The following is a 23,480-nucleotide window of genomic DNA, read 5'->3' as shown; positions in this document are numbered from 1 at the left end:
AGACACTGGTCGGATCTCACGTTGCTGTGGCTGTGGTGTAGGCTGGCAGGTACAAATCTGATTAGACCCCTAGCCTGGGAATTTCCATATGCCACAGGTGTGGCCCTAGAAAAGACAAAAAGACAAAAATAAATAAATAAAAATAAAAAATTGAAGTAAATATAACACAGAAGTGAACAACAAAGGGGTCTTTTATGCTGTCATGGGCATTGAATCACAGATGGAAAAGAATTGAAGATTTTGGAGTTCCTATTGTGGCACAGTGGAAAACTCTGACTCGGGTTCAATCCCTGGCCTCACTTAGTGGGATGTGTCCAGCGTTGCCATGAGCTGTGGTGTGGGTTGCAGCCGTAGCTTGGATCTGGCATTGCTGTGGCTGTGGTGCAGGCTGGCAACTGTAGCTCCGATTAGACCCCTAGCCTGGGAACTTCCATATGCCTTGCATGTGACCCTAAAAAGAAAAAAGAGGGGATCCCATCATGGCTCAGTGGTTAGCGAACCCGACTAGCATTCATGAGGATTTGGGCTCGATCTCTGGCCTCACTCAGTGGGTTGAGGATCAGGTGTTGCCAAGAGATGTGGTGTAGGTCACAGGCATGGCTCAGATCCCGTGTTGCTGTGGCTCTGGCGTAGGCTGGTGGCTACAGCTCCAATTGGACCCCTAGCCTGCGAACTTCCGTATGCCTCCGGTTCGGCCCTAAAAAGACAAAAAGACCAAAAAAAAAAAAAAAGAAAAGAAAAGAAAACATTGCTGTGAATGGTTAAAAAAAACAATTTTTATTAACATGGGCAATTATTGTCTTTTTATAACGTTGTCAGAACCTTACTATTTAAAATGTTGTTTCCACAACTTAATTTCTAAATGTATGCCTCTCCAATATTTCTTTTCTTTTCTTTTCTTTTCTTTTTTTTTTTTTTTTTAATATCTGCACCTGCCAGGCTAGGATTCAAATCAGAGCTGCAGCTGCAGGCCTACGCCACACCTTGTGGTAATGTCAGATCCTTAACCCACTGAGCAAGGCCAGGGATCAAATCTGTATTCTCTTGGACAATATTGTTGGGTTCTTCACCCATTGAGCCACAATGGGAACTCTGCTTCTCCAATATTTAGCTTAGTGGACAGATTAAATTCTGAGTTTTGGTTTCTAAACCTCAATGGCAAATGTTTTTTTTCTTTCTTTCTGGTAACATATGTTTAGTCTACAACATATAGGAACAAAAATAAGTAGAGCTGGAGTTCCTGTTGTGGTGTAGTGGAAATGAATCCAACTAGTATCCATGAGGATTCAGGTTAGATCCCTGGCCTTGCTCAGTGGTTCGGGGATGAATAGCTCAGGTGTTGCCCAGATCCTGGAAGTTCCCAAGCTAGGGGTGGAATTGGAGCTGTAGCTGCTGACCTACGCTACAGCCACAGCAACGCTGGATCCTTAACCCACTGAACAAGGCCAGGTATTGCACTTGCATCCTTTTGGATGCTAGTCAGATTCGTTTCTACTGAGCCACAGTGGGAACTTCTCATGTGCTCTTTTATCAGTTTTCGGTTTAAATAAGGTAAAATTGCTTGGCAAATGTATTATTTTATCATTTTCTTTTAATTTTCAAAAAAAGCAAAAAACAAAAACGAAGCAGCATATTATCCCACATTTCCTTTTATGTGATATTACACCAAGGGAAGAGGGAGAACACCAGCCCTTGTTCAGTGCTCCGTCTCTGGGTTGTATGTTCTCAGTTGATCCAGAACAGCCAAGGAAACTGGTACTGGTCTGCTTTACAGATGAGAAAAACGAACCAATAGATGAACCATTATTCAAATTCCTATTCCCACAGCTATTCCATAGTAAAGGATTTCCAAAGTTTATGCTCTTGTCCTGCCCTCTGCTGCTTCTCTCACAATGCTTTTGAAGTTCAACTTTTCTAACTCATTTTCAGTTCTACGACTCTCAGACATAGATTTTAATTTTTGTCAACTTTTTATTTTTTATTTTATTTATTTATTTTTTTTTTTAAATTTTTTTTTTTTTTTTGCCATTTCTTGGACCGCTCCTGCGGCATATGGAGGTTCCCAGGCTAGGTGTCCAGTCGGAGCTGTAGCTGCCAGCCTACACCAGAGCCACAGCAATGCGGGATCCGAGCCGCATCTGCAACCTACACCACAGGTCCCGGCAACGCTGAATCCTTAACCCACTGAGCAAGAGCAGGGATCGAACCCACAACCTCATGGTTCCTAGTCGGATTCGTTAACCACTGCGCCATGATGGGAACTCCTTGTCAGCTTTTTAAAAGAGCTAATTTCTTCTGGAATCCGAACAATAGACTTGGGACAAGAGGTAATTCCTTAAAAAATATAACTTTTAAAAACCACAAATAACCAGTTTTTAAATGTAGACTCAAGGGTTTTTATTTTTTTGTTTTGGCAACATTTAAGAGGGTTGCTTTATTCTATTAAGAACAAGTGTTAATGAAATATCCTTACCTGTTTTCACAGTAAATTTTATTCCTAGTTGTAAAAAATCCCTTCTGGACAAGGGAGAAAAGTGTATATTAAATATGCATCACATGATTGATTAAAATAATTTTAAAAAATAAAATAGCCTATAATTTTTAAAAGTTTTATATTTTTTAGAGTTCCCATCATGGTGCAGCGGAAACAAATCCAACTAGGAACCATGAGGTTTCGGGTTTGATCCCTGGCCTCACTCAGTGGGTTAAGGATCCAGCATTGCTGTGAGCTGTGGTGTATGTCACAGACGTGGCTTGGATCCCATGTTGCTGTGGTTGTGATGCAGGCTAGTGGCTAGAGATCTGATTTGACCCCTAGCCTGGGAACCTCCATATGCCACAAATATGGCCCTAAAAAGAAAAAGAAAATTGAATTATTGATACCTGTGCACACTGGTATCTTACATTTTTGACTTTATGATGTATCTTAGCGTTCCATATTGATGTTTTAAAAATCCTCATTGTAATGGCTATATAACATTCCATTAAAGAATATGCCACAGAAACTATAGTTTTTCAAAGCCTAAAATATTTACTACCTGGCCTCTTATGAAGAAACTTTGTTGGGCTCTGTTTTCGTTACTAATTTTTTAAAAAGTCAATGGTAAGTGATTAGAGAACATGGTATAATCACTACTGAGTTAAAAATAACAAAAAACATATTAAAAACCCTTGAGATATTGTATTTTGAAATTAAAAACATAAATAACTCCAGGATAAAGAGGAAATAATAACGAAAAATTAATAAATAATTAGGACAGGAGTTCTGTCGTAGCTCAGTAGTAATAAACACTACTAGCATCAATGAAGAGGCGAGTTCTGTCTCTGGCCCAGTTCAGTGGGTTAAGGATCCAGCGTTGCCCTGAGCTTCGGTGTAGGTCACAGATGCAGCTTAGATCTGGTATTGCTGCAGCTGTGGCTCAGGCTGGTAGCGCAGCTCTGATTGGACCCCTAGCCTGGGAACTTCCGTATGCTTCGGGTACAGCCCTAAAAAGAATAAACAAATAGAACAGAATGGTAGTGAAAGCCCTCTACATTAAAACCTGGTAGGATTGGCGTTCCCATTGTGGCTCAGTGGTAACCAACCCGACTACAATCCATGAGAATGAGGGTTCGATCCCTGGCCTTTTCAGTGCTTAAAGGATCCAGTGTTGTCATGAGCTGTGGTGTAGATCACAGAAGAGGCTCAGATCCTGAGTTGCTGTGGCTGTGGCTTAGGCCAGTAGCTGTAGCTCCAATTTGACCCCTAGCCCAGTAACTTCCACGTTCCAAGGGTGCAGCCCTAAAAAAGGGAAAAAATAAAAATAAAAAAGTTAATTATCCAGTTTTCAGTCTTGTGTTTTATCTCCTTAAACATTACCCAACATAATTATTGTACAGCCTATGGCTGACAGCCCCAATGTCAGAAGTCCTGGTGTGGTGACCTCTGTTTTCAGCAGTTACTACTGATTCTTCAGATTGCTTAATCTCCTTATGTGATTAATGATTTTTTTAATGCCTGTAGGCCTTGTATTTGAAACAGTGTGGAAAGCAACTGAGGCCAAGGTGTTATCTTCTGTCTAAAATTGCCATAGGGCATTAGCAACTGGGATTCCCTAAATCCAATTTCAGGGATTAAAATGATAGCTACCAAATCAGCCTAAAATTCCCAGTAGGGTATTTCTACTTCCAGTTGTGACTTAATCCTAATGTAGAGGTTTTCAAACTCTCATTCCAAAGCTAGAGGAAAAATGTAGATGCTTCCTCTACCCAGAGCAAGTCACTCTGGATGTCTAATGGCACCAGAAGAGATAGAAACAAGTAGGCATGCTGAGAGTAGGGCCTACTTTTTTACGTACTCAAAAATCAATCTCCCTGAAACAGTAGTGTGACATTTAAAGCATTTAGAAGTGAGTTCTGGAGTTCCCATCGTGTTGCAATGGTTAACAAATCCGACTAGGAACCATGAGGTTGCAGGTTTGATCCCTGGCCTTGCTCAGTGGGTTAAGGATCTGGCATTGCTGTGAGCCATGGTGTAGGTCAAAGACGTGGCTTGGATCCTGTGTTGCTGTGGTTGTGGCTGTGGTGTAGGCCAGCAGCTGCAGCTCCAATTAGACCCCTAGCCTGGGAACCTCCATGTGCTGCAGGATCGGCCCTAGAAAAGGCAAAAAGACAAAAAAAAAAAAAGTGAGTTCTGAGGGCGGGAAAGGTGGAAAAAGATCACTTTATTCTCCCCAAGCAACCAATACAATCCTGTAATTAACTGGGACTATCCCACCTAAGAACCTCTTGGTACCAACTTGTCCTTCAGCCCTTGACCTGTTGTCTTACTGGCTATGGAACAGTTCACTTCCGCACCTCCTTCCAGTCTTTACACAAATGCTACCATCTTAATATGGCATGGCTGATGACCCTGCTGAAAAGGGGAACTTCTCCCCTTCCTGTTTCTCCTTACCCTACTCAGCTTTCTTTCTTTTTTTAAAATAAACTACTTATCATATATTTTGCCACGTAATTTACTTATTCATCAAGCTCATGCTTATTATCTGTTTACCCCCTGCAGAAATGCTACAAAAGACAGGAATCTTTGCTTTGTCCACGAATATATCCTAGCATCTAGAACCATCTCTATTTGAAGGAATAAACGAAAGCAGCTCTGAGACCATGGTTATGAGAAGGAGGGGTTCAGAGGTCTCACTTCTCTAACCCCCAGTTTATCAAACATTTTTTCCGGCGACTTACAGTCCTGTCCAGCAGCTTCTGGGAGGAGGAACTGTCAGAAGAAAACACTATCTGAAACACGTGAAGTAGTTACTAGCAAGTGCGCACAGAAAACGTGTCTACATTTGAGTAAAAATTCTACACAGCTAATTTCCAGTGACTAGAATGCAGGGAAGGGCAGACATTTCAAACACACCTGAAGTCTTTTTACACATTAAGTTTCTTGTTGAAGAATCAATGAGATGCATGATTTCTATACAAACTGAACAGCTGACAGCCCTCGTGGGTACCTGGCTATCTGTGCTCTGTGATGTGGTTGGGGAAGAGGAGGTAAATAAAGATCCTGCTGAAAACCAAAACCAACCAACAAACAAACTAACAAAACCAAAAATATTTCTTCTACCTCTGTGTGTTTGTGGCGTTATTTTAGAGTTAGATATTGTAGGTTGCTGTTTCTGGATCCTGCCTACCCGGCTCACCCTTGATCTGGCTCTGGGCTCAGAATAAGGGTGGTTTCAGAGTCCCTGAAAGTATTCTGATATTCACGGGACCACACCCTGCATCTATCTCCACCACAGAGATGACTTTACCCAGAAGCGGATAGCTTCTCCCTCCAGATACTTCTTGGACAGTTCTGGGATTGGCTCATTCCTTGAGTAGTAGCCCTGCCTTCTGAATGACCCATTCTGGTTTTGGACATACCCCTTAAACCATCTCCTTCAGGAGACTTTGAGGTTTTGTTGTTGTTGTTGTTTGTTTGTTCGTTTGTTTTTTAGGGTTGCACCCGTGACACATGGAGGTTCCTAGACTAGGGGTCGAATCAGAGCTGTAGCTGCCGACCTACACCACAGCCACAGCAACACAGGCTCCAAGCTGTGTCTGCGAACTACATGTGGCAGAACTACTCATGGCAGCGCCAGATCCTTAACCCACTGAGCAAGGTCAGGGATTGAACCTACATCTTCATGTATACTAGTCAGGTTCATTAACCACTTAGCCATGATGGGAACTCAGAGGTTGGTTTTATTCTTCTTGATGTTTCATCAAATGCGGACAATACTTTTTTTTTTTTTTTTTGAATGGGGGCAATACTATCTCTCCCCTTTCCAAGTCCGTGGAGGCTCTCACTTGAACTTCAACTGATAATGATCCTCTTAAACCCATGAGCATTCTGGGTTAGTAGCATCTAGTACCGCAAATCTGACAATTGAATCTTTAACTTCTTTTCCACAGAAACCATGGGCATTCCCACCATGCACAAATGCAAAAGAAAAGTAACCAGGAACTTTGGCTTCTCACTGAACAAAATAAGATGCCTTACCAAATATATTTAAAACCAGGTTGGTCTGCTTTTACATTTTTTCCAAGTAGCATGCTAAGAGACATGGATCTAGCGGGTTCATATGTGAGACATGCTGTTATTGAATGGCAAAATCATTCCTACTTCAGTATACAGGACTTCAAATAAGAAATAACACTAGGAATGAGGCTGAGATGAGGTCGTGTAAACTTTATGCATCTTTATTACTGTCATACTTCTAATTTACAGATTATGTTTAAATCACGCAGGGTTTTAATATAATGAAAAATGTAATTTTCTAACACTGACTGATGAGTGTTTTCATTGTTCAAAACAAAAGTGTTTCCTTTGAATTTTCTTTTTTGGAGTTCCATGGTCGCACAGTGGGGTAAGAACCTGACTACAGCAGCTCGGTTCGCTTCAGGCCCTCGAGTTTGATCCCTGGCCAGGGAACAACCACATCCTGCAGGTGCAGCCATTTAAAGAAAACAAAGAAAAAAAAAAAAGGAATTTTCTTTTTTGGGACTTCACTCTCACTGTTAGATAGCTTTGTAATCCCTTGTTCCCTTTGCCTGTGGCTTACTACTTTAGTATGTTGTTTGAAACACATAAAAGCAAATGTGTTTTCATTTTAACAAAATGGACACCTATAAACCCATCTCTTGGTCCAAAAACCAAAATATTTTAAATGAATTATGTGCTACCCCCTAGGCCATCTCCCTGTTTGCCCCTCCTAGGACTATTCACTGCCCTAAACTTGGTGTTTATTGTTTGCTTGTTTTACACACTTACCACATAAAGATAGACAGACAAATAGATAGACAGATATAAAGAAAAACAGAAACAGAGAAAGAAGGAAAAAAAAGAAAATTTGATTTAAAATGGTTATAAGGGAGTTCCCGTTGTGGAGCAGCAGAAACAAATCCAACTAGGAACCATAAGGTTACGGGTTTGATCCCTGCCCTTGCTCACTGGGTTAAGGATCTGGCATTGCAGTAAACTGCGGTGTAGGTTGCAGATGCGGCTCGGATCTGGCGTTGCTGTGGCTGTGGTGTAGGCAGGCAGCTGTAGCTCTGATTCGACCCCTAGCCTGGGAGCCTCCATATGCCTCAGGTGTGGCCCTAAAAAGCAAAAAATAAATAATAAATAAATTAAAATAGATTTAGTTGTTTATTTTTGAACCTTGTAAAAATCCTGTCATATTTTATTTTATTTTTATTATCACTTTTTGCTTTTTAGGGCCGCACCCACTGCATGTGGAAGTTCCCAGGCTAGGGGTCAAACTGAAGCTTGAGCTGCCAGCCTACACCACAGCCACTGTAACACAGAATCCTTAACCCACTGAGTGAGGCCAGGGATCTAACCCACATCTTTATGAATACTAGTCGGATTCATTTCCGTTGTGCCGCAACAGGAACTCCAAAACCCTGTCATGTTTTAAGTGGTTTCCTGGGTTTTAGTTTTTTCACGGAATTTTGTATTTTCAAAATTCTTCCATGTTATTGCATTTAGCTGTATTTTATTCATTCTCACTCTTCTATGTTATTCCATTATGTGAACATACCACAGTTTATTCTCTTGTCAGTGTGTATATATGTTTATATATCTATGTATTTATTTATCCATATGTGGGGGGAGAGAGAGAGATCAGGTGTTTGCAGATCTTCTCATTACAAACATGCCTGCTAACATCTTTCTATGCATATCCTGGCAATCATGTATAAAATTATCTCTTGTGTACCCTCTTGAGAATGGATCTGTGGGCTAAGCTTTACTAATAACTAGTTATTTTCCTACATGGTGTCCCAGGTTACACTCCTACTAGACACATCTTCTCCATGTAATTGGTATTGTCAGACTTCTTAATTTTTGTTAATCTAAACCACAGGATTAAAAACGGAACAAAACCTTTTGTCAAAATTAATGGATTTGTTTCCAAACTGAAAGTCCTGCAACATCTGGCCGTGAGAAGCTGATCGTCCATACGGCGATCCCCACTTCAGGTGGGAAGCAGTCTCACAGTTCCTGCTTCTCTTATTGGTGGCCGTCGTATTTGGTAAACAGCACAATGTAAACCAATTCATACTTCAAAGTGATCTCGGCTATATCCATTCTGGGCATTAGCATCTCATGATATTTTGATAACACATGCCTTTTCTCCCCTTCCTTTCTTTTCTTTCCTTCCTTCCCTCCCTCTCTCTCTTTCTTCCTTCTTTTATGCCCATACCTGAAGCATATAGAAGTTCTCAGGCTAGGGGTCAAATTGGAGTTGCGGCTGCCAGCCTACACCATAGCATTAGCAACGTCAGGTCTAAGCCACATCTGCCACCTATGCTGTACGTATCATGCAGCGGTGCCGTAGCTTGCAGCAACACTGGATCCTTAACCCACTGAGCGAGTCCAGGGATCGAACCCACATTCTCACAGACACTATATCAGGATCTTAACTGCTGAGCCACAACGGGAACTCCTCTTCCTTTATTTTCAAATAGATTTTTTTTTTTTTTGGTCCCTTTTTGCCATTTCTTGGGCCATTCCCTTGGCACATGGAGGTTCCCAGGCTAGGGGTCAAATTGGAGCTGTAGCCGCCGGCCTATGCCAGAGCCACAGAAACCCAGGACCCAAGCCACGGCTGCAACTTACACCACAGCTCATGGCAACGCCAGATCCTTAACCCACTGAGCAAGGCCAGGGATGGAACCCACAACCTCATAGTTCCTAGTCGGATTCGTTAACCACTGAGCCACGATGGGAACTCCTTAAATAGATTTTTAAAAAACCCCAAACAACAAAAATTTGATATGGAAAAAGCAGTTGTGAAAATGCTTCTTTTTGTGTGTTTTAAGTTTTTTTTTTTTTTTTCTCCTAGCAGCACCCATTGCATTTGGAAGTTCCCCAGCCAGGGATTGAATCTGAACTGCAGCTTCAGGAACACCAGGTCCTTAACCCACCGCACCACAGTGGGAACTCTTAAAACATTTCTTTTCTTATTAAATAATAAACCTAGTTTTGTAAGATAAAACTATTTAAATGTGTATTTGTCCTCCTCTCAGCATATTTGCTTACTAAGAAAATACAACTTTAAAAACCAGTTGGTATCTGCCAATGTTTTCCAGAGATGATATCTGAAAAGCCGAATTGAGCATGAGGAGATCCCAGTTCTAAACCTAATACTCACTGAGTGACCTCTCATCTCCTGAGTATCAGTTTCCTCACCAGCAAATGGGGTGACAGTTGCCCTGCTGGCCTCAAGGGCTATAGTGAGAGTTAAATGATACAATGCACTTATTTATTCATCCAACCTCCACTAAAGTCCTATGTTAGTAGTTACGGTGTTTTACCACCTGCTTTGGGAAAGTAAAAGACATGTAAGAATTGCTCCCTCCACCCAAGTTGTTAAAGTAATATGGCAGAGATTATGCTAAAAATGACAGAATTCTTATGAAAGTATAAGGTTATATGATCATGGTGGTTATCATGGAGATGATATGTAAAAAATTGGAGCAGAACAGTACTGAGAACCCCTTGAAATTATCTTTGAAAGGTTTCTCTCTTTTCTAACCACACCAAAGACACGCTATAAATTTTTAAATCTATTTAGAAAGTATTAGAGTATTTTCTTTTTCTTGTCTTTCACTTATTTATTTTGTGTTTTTTTCCTTTTCTTTTTTCTTCCTTTTTTCCTTTTTTTTCTTTTTTTTTTTTTTTTTTTTTTGGTCTTTTTAGAACTGCAACCATGGCACACGGAAGTTTCCCAAGATAGGGGTCAAATCAGAACTGCAGCTGCTGAGCTATGCCACAGCAACACCAGATCCAAGCAGCATCTGTGAACTATACCACAGCTAGAGGAAATGCCAGATCCTTAACCCACTGAGTGGGGCCAGGGATTGAACCCTCGTCCTCACGGGTTACCACTGAGCCACAATGAGAACTCCAAGTATTAGAGTATTTTCATTGCTAATTGCAAGTATCTGATAGAAGTTAAATACAAAGAGACTATAAATTTTATGATGTATAGCAGCCGAGCCAGAGAGTATAAATCTCATAGTAAATAGTCACTGGAGACAGAAACTCATAGCCTGTTATAGGCACACAGCTGTAACTTGGGATCCCCTTAATGGGTCAGTTTCCCAAAATATTCTGAGCTCAGGGAATCCCTTCCCCACCCCATCCCACTTTCCCTAACAGTTCCCTACATCCCATTAACTTCTGTAGGAAGAGGATGCTGCTTCTTAATGAAAGATATTGTTGCCCTGCTAATTGATTTTGTTAAAACATAGGGTTTGCCACTCACAAATTTTAAGGAAAAAAAAAAAAAAAAAAAAAAAAAAACCTCACCAAAAGGATTTGGAGATGAAGCAAAATCATCTGTCTTCTGAGTGAACTAGAAAGTGAAAATAGGCATGATGGCACAGGAACTATATTCAATATGTTGTAATAACCTATAATGGATAAGAATCTGAAAAAATATATTATGTATTATAGATATGCATATATGTGTATATATACTTACACACACATACATACATCTATATGTATACTGAATCACTTTGCTCTACACCTGAAACACTGTAAATCAACTATACTTCAACGTAAAAAAAAAAAAAGAAAGAAAATAGGCATGATGACCCCAATAAGAGGAGGGACAACTCATTCTTCCTTTTCCCAAACCAGTGAATGGTTTAGATTTAGAAGCTTTTGAGGCCAAAAGGACTGAAGTGGAGAGACCCACTTGTTCTTAAGGTTCAAAATAAAGATGTATAAAAATTTGGCTGTGGGTTAGCTCACCTCTCCTCATCTAGAATGCTGTCAGGTGCGCCAATAGGCTGTCAGACCCTATTCTCACAGTTGTGACAACTGTCTTAGGACTATTTAGAGCCCTTTCGTGGTTCTAACAAACCAAACCCCCTTCAGTGCCTTCACGGAAGTCACAAGAGTAAATCTGTTGTCTCCCCGCCTCGCTATGGAGCTGGGTGGTTTTTTTACTTGTCCTGTGTCAGAGGAGTTTCCTCTATTGGTATGAACACTGGTGAGAACCATTACAGTAATTACAGTAAATACTAGCACCTATGGTGAATATTTATCCAGCCCGATTATTGGGAAGGGGCACCAGATCTGGCAGGAGAGACCAGGCTCAGCCTCAGAGGTGGGTTTGAGCTAGGCTGTAGGTCCCAGGGGTGGTGAAATAGGCACAGTTTTGGTGGTAATAGCCACCGTTGGGTGTGTTTACTACTCTTCTCTTATGTTATCTCAGGAGCCCTTTGACATGAGGCCATTATCGAATTCTTGTTCTTATTCTTATTCTCAGTCTTACTTCACAGATAAGGAAGCAAAGTCCTGTGGAATGGTTAAAAGCCTTTGGCTGAAGTCAGGTAGAACTGGTTTGAAAACCTTCACTTCTATCACTCGCTGTGTGACCTAAAGTAAATCACTTAACTTTCCTGAGCCTCTGTTATGTCATCCGTAATACAGGGATAATTACAAAGCAGGACCTAACATGTGTTCAACACTTGTTAAATGCTTACAACTGTCCAAAGTACATGACATGAATTTGTTCAGGTTTTCACAATAACTCTATGTAGTAAGTAAAATCATTATGCTTACTTTATAGAGAAAACTGGGAGGTTAAATAACTTGTCCAAATTTACACAGAGAGGTGAGACAGAGCCACAGTTGGAGCTCAGGATAATAACAGCACCTCAGGGCATTACCGTGAGGGTTAAATAATCTATTATGATAACATATGTAGAAGTTAATATAATGACAAGAGTAGCACAAAAGATGGGAGGGGATGTAAATGGAATTATACGGTGATAAGCTTCTTATACATGAAGTGATATAATGGTAACTCAAGGTAGACTTGATAAATTAAGTATTGTAGCCCCTGGAGCAACCGCTAAAAATAAATTACAGAAGTATATCATATCGTATCACATCGTGATATTACGAAAAGCTAATGGAAGAAATGTAATGAAATAATTAAATATATTTAATCCAAAAGAAAGAAGAGACAGAAGAACAAAAATAAATAGAACAAATAGAAAACAAATAGCAAGATGGAAGACAAAGCTAACTGTAACTACATCAGTAATTACTAAATGGGACTAAACACCAATAAGGCAGAGATCATCAAACTAGGTAAAAATAAGCAATACCTAACTACATTTATATATTTAAAGTGTGTCTTCAGAGTGACATGTTGAAAGTAAAAAGTATAGGAAAACTAGTGTGGTTAATATCAAAGTAGACTTCAAGGATTACCAGAAAAGAAGGAAAGACAGAAATTTTATAATGATAAAAGGATTGATTCAATGGGAACACAACAGGTTTGAGTATGCATCTAATAACAGCTTCAAAACACATGAAAGCAAAAATGGACAGAATTAAAGAGAGAAATAGACAAATCCACAATTATAGTTTGACATTCCTCTTTGTAACTGATAGAAAATGCAGAGAAAAAAATCAGTTAAGAATATGGAAGATTTAAACATTATCAACCTACTTGATCTAATTGACGTTTATCCGGCACTACATATAGTAACCTCAAAACACACATTCTTTCAAGTGCAAATGGAACATTCATCAAGACAGCCCTTATGTTCAGCCACAAAACAAGTCTCAAGGCCTTCTAGTCGTGGCACAGTGGTTAACGGAATCCAGCTAGGAACCATGAGGTTTCGGGTTCCATCCCTGGCCTTGCTCAGTGGGTTGAGGATCCGGTGTTGCCATGAGCTGTGGTGTAGGTTGCAGACATGATTCAAATCTGGCATTGCTGTGGCTCTGGCCAGTGGCTACAGCTCTGGAATAGACCCCTAGCCAGGGAATATCCATATGCCACAGGAGCAGCCCTAGAAACGACAAAAAAAAAAAAAAAAAAAAAAAAAGTTTCAATAAGTTTCAAAGAGTAATTTAGTACAAGTAATTATTAAAATGAGGGTAAGAGTTACTTACTCGTCTCGTACTCTCTGGTTCTATGAATTCTACTCAGACATAAGAAATTTTCTGGCACCTTTTTCCTGGTCTAGCAATATTATTTTCTTATTAGATTTTCAGACATCTAACTAAGATGAAGACTCCGTTCTTTAATACCCTACATAATTAAATTATTTTAATAGAAACTGCGAAGGATGATAAAAGCTTGAACTTAGTCTCCCTTTTCCCTGAGCTCTGAAGTTCTCTGTTCTCAGAAAATGCAGTCTTCCACCTGAAGCTTGGCACCATATTATTTAGACTTCAGCACATCTGCTGCTTACAATTTTCTAAAATAATCTGAGTTGCCACTGAGGGCAATGAACTTCTGCAAAAGAGAATCTGTCAATCAGGGATCCTGTCTTTAGAGCCCTTGTTACTCAGCTCCATTCTAGAGTTAAGGGAAACATTGGTGTCCACCCCTAAAAAGATGCTCTGTGTGTATATCTTGGGCACACATGCCCCAAGAAAAAGTACTTGGATAAGAAGACTTTGAAAACACCATACAGCAGGAGCTCATAAACTGGGTTATATTGGCCTGATTGGGAGAGTTTGCCTGAAAATGTTGTACTGATGGCATTTTCCTGGAGAAATAGCTCATCATAACTTTCATCATGTTCTCAAGGATAGGAGCTTTGACCTCTAGAATGCAAAAAAACAGTCATTTTTTTTTTAAGGACAGCATATCATATTTTTTTTTTAAGTTGCTGAAAGCATTTTCTTACCCTCACAAAGGTTTCAAAACTGCCTGTTTCTCATCTGTAGTATAGAATTGTGCCCCGGAAACATCATGTTCTCGTTGGTTTCACTCCACTCTTTTTTTAGGGTTCATTTATTTATGTCTTGCAGAATAAAACTCTGGAGACACCAGCTGGGGAAAATGTTGGCCTAGAAAATTGACTGTGTTTTTCCATTCACTTTCAAATACATACCAAGCTTGTCTTTACTATAACAATCTGCTGGGGGCTATGGGAACTGCCCTCAGGACTGAGAACCCTGGTCTAATGAAACCGAGCCTGCAAACACAGGGCTCCAACATGGCAGTCCAGGGTACATGCATGAAGTCATTTGGGCCCAGATCTGGACCCAACCCAGCCCATCTGTCACTAGCAATTGGACCTTAGGAAAAAAACCATGAATGTCTTTGAGCCTCAGTTTAGATATCTGTGAAATGGGGCTAAGCAGGTAACTACTATCATATGCAATTTTTAGATTCTTTTGAAAATGTTATTATTTGGGGGCTTGATGTGTGGATTGATGGGGACTCCCTCCTTCCTCTTGAACTTTGCCTCTTGGCCCCCAGGCTCATTTTGCTCCAGCTCTACTGTCTTTCTTTTTTGTGCCTTGAATAAACCAAACTCATTCCCATCTCAGGTTCTTGGTGTCTGTTGTTTCAGGTGCTTCACTGCATCTCTGCTTTTCTTTTGCTCACACTTTCTTATCCTTGGATTTCAGCTCACACATATTCCCTTAGAAATTTTGCGACTATTCATTACGACCATATATACTCACCATCACTTTTCTCTTATTGTTTTCTCTGTACTTATTGTTATTTAACACTTCTCTAATTTGCTTTTTTTTTAAATTTTAATTGAATTTTTTTTAGGGCCGCGCCAGCGGCATATGGAGATTCCCAAGCTAGGGGTCTAATCGGAGCTGTGCCTGCCTACACCACAGCCACAGCAATGCCAAATCTGAGCTGCGTCTGTGACCTACACCACAGCTCAGGACAACGCTGGATCCTTAACCCGCTGAGCAAGGCCAGGGATTGAATTTGCGTCCTCATGGATGCTATGCAGGTTCATTAACCACCGAGCCACGACGGGAACTCCAGTTTGCTTTTCTTTAAAAAAATCATTTTTACTCACCCAAACTTGTCCAGGGCTGTGGTCCCTGGTCTCAGGATAGTGTCTAGCACAGGAAAGAGCTCAGTAATACATATTTGTTTAATAAGTATAGCAACCGAAATAAAGGGATGGGAAAAGGGCGTAGTCTTGGCCGGATTAAAACTCATCAACATCTGCGATTCGATTTTATACACTTGTTACTTATAACATCTGCATTTCAGAAGAGGGGATGTGTGTTTACATTTGCATAACAAACTGGGTCAAATAAGTAATTGGTCCAAAACAATAGTCCCATATCAAGGTGAGCTGAGATTCCAACCATGCAAAACACAAAGTCTCTCTCCCCACCCACCAGGTTTACAAAAAATTCTTAGGTGGTTTTCCCCCTGGCTAAATGTGACATCTATTAAAATAACAGAGGTTACAGTTACTTAAGGGTATTGCAGACCCGTGCGTTAGAGGGGAAAGTTATTTCTACCTGGAGTACGTGTAGATGTTAGACTGGCCTCCAATGGAAAGGTAAGAGAAAAGGGGTAAATGAGCTGATGGATGGACTGGGAAGGAAGCCTGATAGGTGAAGGAAGGACCCCATAATTTCCATCTGAGCCTCCAAAAACCATTCCAAATAAAGCTTCGGGCTAAATAAGAGAACTGGACCCGCTCTGCCAATGCAACCGCTTTAAGCAGGTCCACAGGCTTCTCTGTTTTGGAGCTGTTACTGGATCCAGGTGTGGAGGGAAGCCCATAGCGTGGATTCCCTTTCCTCCTCTTAAAGGGATGGTGGTAACTAGAATTAAGGCTGGAATGAGGAGCCTCGAATGCCAGGGCTAGGGCCTGTGCCTTTAAGATCTCTAAGTAGGGCAATCAGTGAATGACATTATGAGTAAAGTGGTTTGAGAGGAAAGAGACAAGAGTGAAGGCTGTTAATAGTCCAGGCAAGAAAACGACCCAGGTTCCAAAATCAGGGGTGAAATAATAGGAGTGAGTTTTTAAAAAGAAGGATGAACAAGGGTTGTACAGGTCAGAAGTGTCCCCCAGGGTTGCTGGGGGCAGAAAAGCTGCAGATCATGCAGGGCTGGGGGTTTCATGGCATTTGTTCTAAGGCTTTTGGCCCATAGGATACAAATATTCTATGCCTCTTCAAAATACTAGCCCCTGGTGTCTAATGGCCGTATCATGAAATAGAAATCATGAAGGCACTGTATCTTTTAAAAAAAATCCCCTTTTGTAGCACTTCCTTAAAAACAGCTACTTAATGCAACTCTGCCAGTGAGCTCTTGACAGTTCTGTCTTTTCATTAATACCCATTCTGGTATTAATGAAACAGCTTGGTGAAGAGTTGAAGTATCTTCCTGGTAAGTGTTTAGTGTATGTTTTTCAAAATTATTTGTATTTACAGTTAATTTTCTTCTTTGGCCTAATGAGTGGTTCTCATTGCCTGTTCTGATATTAGAAATATTAAGCAACTGAAGTGATCAATAATGTTTTCCAGCTTTTTTCTCTTTGGACTTGCTACTTTTAATTGTCGTAACGATGCGGGAGTTCCCATCGTGGCTCAGTGGAAACGAATCTGACTAGTATCCGTGAGGATGCAGGTTCGATCCCTGGCCTCGCTCAGTGGGTTAAGGATCCAGCATCGCTGTGAGCTGTGGTGTAGGCTGGCAGGTTCACCTCCAGTTCGACCCCTAGCCTGGAACCTCCATATGACAAGAGTGTGGCCCTAAAAAGACAAAATAATAATAATAATAATAATAATAATAATTTGTGGGCAGTGATTAGTCAAAGAGAGTAATTTCATGTAAGTATTTAATTCAAAAGTACAACATTCAGGTTATGTATTTGCTCCAGTGCTTATGAGTCGAGGTATAATTAATTGAAAGTCATTGATAGGGCCTTTTAAAAATACATACACTGGTAATATTCTTTAGGGACCATAGCCCAAACTCTAATTTATGGATTTTTTTTTAAGTTTTTGCTAAATTCTTCAACATCCCCCACATTGGGAAGCTGTGTCTTTTCCCCCCTAGCTTTACTGAGATATAATTGACATTGTGTAAGTTTTAAGGAATAAAGATGATGATTTGACATATTGGGAAACGATTACCATTGTAAGACGAGTTAACATATCCACCACCTCATATTGTTAGCATGTTTATAATTTTTCTTCTCATATTATCTTTTAAATGACAGTGATTTCCAAGAGCAGAATAGAATTTCGATGTTTGATATATGATATTAATATGGATATGTATAATAAGAACATTAGATTATATCATCTTTTTGTATTATGTAGTGTTAAATATTAAAGAGTAAGTTCATTGTGTGTTCAGAATAAGCTCTGAAAACAGAGTTGCTGTGTGTGCGGAAAGAAATGATAAGCTCTGCTGGACCCACCACGCACTCTTTCTTGTTATGTGGATTTGTTTTCTTTGTGTAGTTCTATAGAACACAAAGTTAAAAATCATTTATTGTGGGTTAGTATCATAATTGTTTATTTAAAACAAAATCTAAATTACTTCAGAGATAAGAAAGTAGATAACGTGAAATTATAGACCAGGGTTCTTAACCTAGGATTTTAGAAAAGTCCGCAGATGGGTTTCACAGAGTGCATTTTATTTGTAAATTCACATTTCATGAGAGAAAAAAAATCTTTCACCAGATTGTCAGAAGTCTCTATGACACCAGAAATATTAAAATAAAAAATTACTGTTCTAAATGGAGCATTATGCTAAGGTAAAAAAGATTTTGATTTCTAGAATTTTTAAATAATACTTAAAGGAATTTTGAAAGGCTTGAAATACTTAAACATACTCAAATTATTTCTATATTTTCATATAAGTAATTTATGTAATTAACTAGCTTTTTCATTTATTTCTTAATCTTTAAAATTTAAGCATAGTTAATTATAATGTTGTGTTACTTTCAAGTATACGGCAAAGTGATTCAGTTACACATATTTAGCTACTTTAACCTTTAGGAAATTTTGTAATCATAGAAAAGCAAAAATAAATCTTTGTAGGAAATTTCTGTAGAAAGGAAATTTGTACTCATCAAAGAGAATTCAGGAAGTACTTTTGGTTTATATAAGATATATTTAGAGAATATTTTGAATAAGTTCTTTTAATTCAGAGGCAAATTAAATAGAAAACTAATTTCTTTTTTTGTTATTTTCTTTCTTTCTTTTTTTTTTTTTTTTTTCTTTTTGTCTATGGTGTGCAGTGGCTTGATGTCAGATTTCAGTTGCCAGACCAGCAGGCTGTAGCTGAGAAAAGCACCAAATCCTAACCACTAGACCACCAGGGAACTCCTTAATTTTGTTTTTTACTTATTAGTCTTTTTTCAGAATTGTCAGTTTATGAATGAAGCATGGTAAGTTGGCATTTTAAAATCTTCTATACTCTTTCTCCACTTTGAAAATAAAATATGTGAATTAGATTAATGAGGGTGTGAGACGGTTCGTAAGATGTTTTGTAAAACAGTTCAATTTTAGGTCTTGGAGACACGTTTTTGAAATTAAGAGGATTCGTTTCATTTATTTTTATTTTTATTTTTTTGTCTTTTTTGCCATTTCTAGGGCCGCTCCCATGGCATATGGAGGTTCCCAGGCTAAGGGTCCTAATTGGAGCTGTAGCCACTGGCCTAGGCCAGAGCCACAGCAACACAGGATCCGAGCCATGTCTTTGACCTACACCACAGCTCATGGCAACGCCAGATCCTTAACCCACTGAGCAAGGCCAGGGATCAAACCCGCAACCTCATGGTTCCTAGTCGGATTTGTTAACCACTGAGCCACGATGGGAACTCCAGATTCTGTTTAACCTTGATCCCTTTTTCCAGATCGGTCTCCTCCTATATAACTTCTTGCTAAAAATTTATCAAATGTTAAATACTGTACTATGTAATGACTGTTATTCTCTAAATACCATATTGTAGAGCAGGGGATCGCAACCAGGGTTGATGTTGTTCCCCAGGGTTTATTTGGTATGTCTGAGACATTTTTGTTTGTCACAACTGTGGGGGTACTACTAGCATCCAGTGGGTAGAAGCCAGAGGTGCTATAAAGCACACAATAACCATGCACAGGACAGTCCCCCACAACAGCCTAATTTAGTCACATAAAATGTCAATGGTGCTGTGCTTGAGAATTCCTTCTTCATATAAAATTAAGTTCAGTTGGAAATTTCCATAACTCCAGAGTTCTTTCCTTATGGTGCAGTGGGTTCAGGCTCTGGTGTCACTGCAGGGGCTCGGGTTCCTGCTGTGGTGAGGGTTTGATCCCTGGCCTGGGATCTTCCACACGCTGCAGATATGGCCAAAACAAGCAAACAAATAAACACAAACAAAAACAAAAAAACCAGAGTTCTGCTGTTGTTCTCACAGGCTTGTGTTGAACAAGACAAGCTGGGTCAAGCATTTGAAGATGCTTTCGAAGTACTGAGGCAGCATTCAACAGGAGATCTTCAGTACTCCTCAGGTAAAGACGTCAGGCTGCTTCTGTCTGCCGGTACATCAAATGGCTTGTTGCTCACACACGTACACATGTGAAAATCATGACCAGCATAGAGAAAGACCCATTTTTACCCACTGCATCTAGAATTAATTCTAATGATTGCAGAAATCATCCAGGGTTGTCTATCCTAAATAAGTTTTTTGTTGTTGTTGTTGTTTGTTTGTTTTTGCTTTTTAGGGCTGCACGGCGGCATAGGCTAGGGGTCAAACTGGAGCTGCAGCTGCCTGCCACAGCCATAACCACAGCAACTAAATAAAAATTTTTTTAGGTGTAGTATTTTATATTTTACTGATTTTTATTTATTATTAAGGTAAAATTGTTTTATAGTATTGTATTAGCTTCAGGTGTACAGCACAGTATTTTTGCAGATTATACTCCGTTATAAATTATTACACCTAATTCCCTGTGCTATACAATATATTTTGGTGCTTATTAATTTTATACATGGTAGTTTGTATCTGTTAATCCCATACCGCTAATTTGTCCCTCCCTGCTTCCCTCTCTCCTTTGGTAACCACAAGTTTATTTTTTATATTTGAAAGTCTGTTTCTGTTTTGCTTGTATTATTTTTTCTTTTTTTTGTTTTTTTGTTTTGTTTTAATGATCTTTATTTTTTTCCGTTACAGATGGTTTACAGTGTTCTGTCAATTTTCTACTGTACAGCAAGGTGACCCAGTCACACATACACATATACATTCTTTTTTCTCACATTATCATGCTCCATCATAAGTGACTAGATATAGTTCCCAGTGCTATACAGCAGGATCTCATTGCTTATCCATTCCAAAGGCAATAGTTGGCATCTATTAACCCCAAATTCCCAGTCCATCCCACTCCCTTCCCTTCCCCCATGGCAACCACAAGTCTGTTCTCCATGTCCATTATTTTATTTTCTTGGAAAGATTCATTTGTGCCGTATATTAGATTCCAGATATGTGATATCATATGGTATCTTTCTTTCTGACTTACCTCACTTAGTATGAGAGTCTCTAGTTCCATCCATGCTGCTGCAAATAGCATTATTTTGTTCTTTTATATGGCCGAAGGTATTCCATTGTGTATATATACCACACTTGTATTATTTTTTAGATTCCACATGTAAGTGATATCATATAGCACTTATTTTCTCTGACTTGTTTTACTAAGTATAATATTCTCTAGGTAATTCATGTTGCTGCAAATGGAGTATTTGATTCTTTTTTATGTCTGAATAATGTTCCACTATACATATATAATATAGTGCTGATATGAATATTGGGGTGCATGTATCTTTCTTAATTAGAATTTTCATTTTCTTTGGCTATATATCCAAGAATGGAATTGCTGAATCATATGGTAGCATTCTGGCACGGGGACCATAAATGGTTCCATAGTGGCTGTACCAATTTGCATTACCACTAAGCATACAAGGGTTCCATTTTCTCACATCCTCTCTAGCATTTATAGTTTTTAGACTTTTTTCTCCTTTAATTAATTAATTTACTTACTTTGCTTTTTAGGGCCACACCTGCAGCATATGGAAGTCCCCAGGCTCGGGGTCAAAGAGGAGCTACAGCCACTGGCCTACACCACAGCCACAACAATGCGGGATCTGATCCGCGTCTTCAACCTACAGCACAGCTCACAGCAACACTGAACCCTTAACCCACTGAGCAAGGCCAGGGATCAAACCTGTGTCCTCATAAATACTAGTTGGGTTGGTTACCTCTGAGCCAAGACGGGAACTCCCTATTTGTAGACTTTTTGATGATAGGCATTCTGACTGGTGTGAGGTGATAGCTCATTATAATTTTGATTTGCATTTCTCTAATAATTAGTGATGTTGAGCATCTTTTCATGTGTCTATTAGGAATCTGTATGCCTTTGGAGAAATGTCTATTTGGGCCTTTTGTCCATTTTTTTTGTTGGATTGTTTTGATATTTTTTTGATATTGAGTTATATGTGCTATTTATTTTTTACTGTATGTAAATGACTTATTTTTTTAATTACTCAATGAATTTCATTACATTTATAGTTATACAATGACCGTCACAACCTAATTTTATAACATATATATGCTATTTATGTATTTTAGAAATTAACACTTTGGATATCAAGTCATTTGCAAATATTTTCTCCCATTCTGTAGGCTGTCTTTTCGTTTTGTTTATGGTTTCCTTTGTTGCACAAAAGCTTTCAAGTTTAGTTAGGTCCCATTTGTTTATTTTTCTTTTGTTTATTTTGCCTTTGGAGACAGGTCTGCATATATTTTCTATTCCTAAATAATGATGTGAGATCTCAATTCCCAGAACAGGGATTGAACCTGGGCTGCAGCAGTGAAAACACTGAATCCTAACCACTAGACCACCAGGGAACTCTTAGGACATAAAATTTAACTTTTCATGGGGGCTTTTCAATTATTCTAATTTATCTTACAGGCCTTCTACCCATCCACAGGAGTAGTTATTCTACTCAGAAGGTTAATATTTTTATTCTTCCTTATCCATTACCCTTTAGACTTTAAGGTTTTGGGTTTTTTTGTTTGTTTGTTTGTTTTGTTTTTGTCTTTTTAGGGCCGCATCTGCAGCATGTGGAGGTTCCCAGGCTAGGGGATCCATTCGGAGCTGTAGCTGCCAGCCTATGCCACAGCCACAGCAACACCAGATCCGAGCCACGTCTGCAACCTACACCACAGCTCATGGCAACACTGGATCCTTAACCCACTGGGCAAGGCCAGGGATCGAACCCGAAACCTCATGGTTCCTAGTCAGATTCATTTCTGTTGCGCCACGACAGGAACTCCTCCATTACCCTTAGACTTTAGAAAGATAGTCTAGATGAGATGCAGATATTTTGCCTCTTGAGTTTATATAGGGTGTTATGGGCAGTTCCAAGTTAAAAGAACTCATGGGCTCTTCACCTACAAGGAGTTTCTTCTGTAGTAAGAGACATGGGCTATGTAAGATGTATCTGTAATAATAGTGTCACAATAAAAGCAAAGTGGGAACAGAACACATGAAAGAACAATTGCATGTGTAAACATAGAAGCATGCATAAGCACACACAGACATACATAATATAAACTGACTTTCTCAGGTTTTTTTTTTTTTTCTCTGTTTTTAAATTAGATTACAAAAATTACCTGGCTTTCATCAACCACTGTTCTCATGTCAGAGGAAATTCCAATAGCTATGGTGTGCTGCCCACAGAGGAACCGGTCTATAATTGGAGAACTGTAATAGTGAGTACTTTAAGCAGGAGACCACCATCCCTCAGTAACAGGCAGATTTCCTCTTTGCACCAGCCTTCCCCTTGGTGGATGCCAGCTGAAAGCAGCTTAAAGACAGCACTGACCGAAACTGCTTACTCACAGCCCTCTGTGGCGTGAATTTAGCCGTCCACACGGGGCATCATCAGTGCTGTCAAGAAGGAAACTGCCCCTCGTTATTGTTCTTCATCTGGCGTCAGACGGCTTTAAATGGTTTCTATAAAGAGGAAGTGTTTTTAGGGCTCTCATGTCGATGCTTCTAGGTCCATCTGGAAAACTGTAGGAAAGTTATGGTTCCCCTGAAACATCCCCGGCTCTGGCTTTATTAACTTGTATTAACTTGCTCTGTTTTCCCTTCCAAGCTCAGAGCTAGCTATGCATATGGTGCAAATTCATTTGTTTTAGTA

The 23,480-nt window shown here is 39.5% G+C and overlaps 1 protein-coding gene across 7 annotated transcripts in view; it reads left to right on the top strand.

Annotated features, from left to right (window-relative positions):
* SPIC (Spi-C transcription factor) overlaps positions 1 to 23,480 on the top strand; it is a 69,517-nt gene that overhangs the window by 34,444 nt on the left and 11,593 nt on the right. For 3 of the 7 annotated variants that reach the window (XM_084957408.1, XM_021092694.2, XM_084957407.1), the window contains 4 exons: positions 6,433 to 6,539; positions 18,535 to 18,684; positions 19,696 to 19,789; positions 22,934 to 23,046. In XM_084957408.1, the coding sequence (XP_084813534.1) occupies positions 18,682 to 18,684; positions 19,696 to 19,789; positions 22,934 to 23,046 (210 nt within the window). In that variant the 5' untranslated portion in view covers positions 6,433 to 6,539; positions 18,535 to 18,681. Of the gene's footprint in view, positions 1 to 6,432; positions 6,540 to 16,594; positions 16,671 to 18,534; positions 18,685 to 19,695; positions 19,790 to 22,243; positions 22,285 to 22,933; positions 23,047 to 23,480 lie in introns of those variants that run through there. The other 4 variants (XR_014804229.1, XR_002344202.2, XM_021092696.2 and 1 more) reach the window with 4 other exon arrangements.

This window comes from Sus scrofa, chromosome 5, assembly GCF_054392235.1.
Source record: "Sus scrofa isolate SSC_HxYL_T2T_F1_AM1 chromosome 5, Sscrofa_HxYL_maternal_Yorkshire_Landrace_v2.0, whole genome shotgun sequence".
Taxonomy (NCBI): Eukaryota; Metazoa; Chordata; class Mammalia; order Artiodactyla; family Suidae; genus Sus; species Sus scrofa.
Note: the sequence above shows the minus strand (reverse complement) of the source record. Positions and strands in the feature narration are given on the sequence as shown.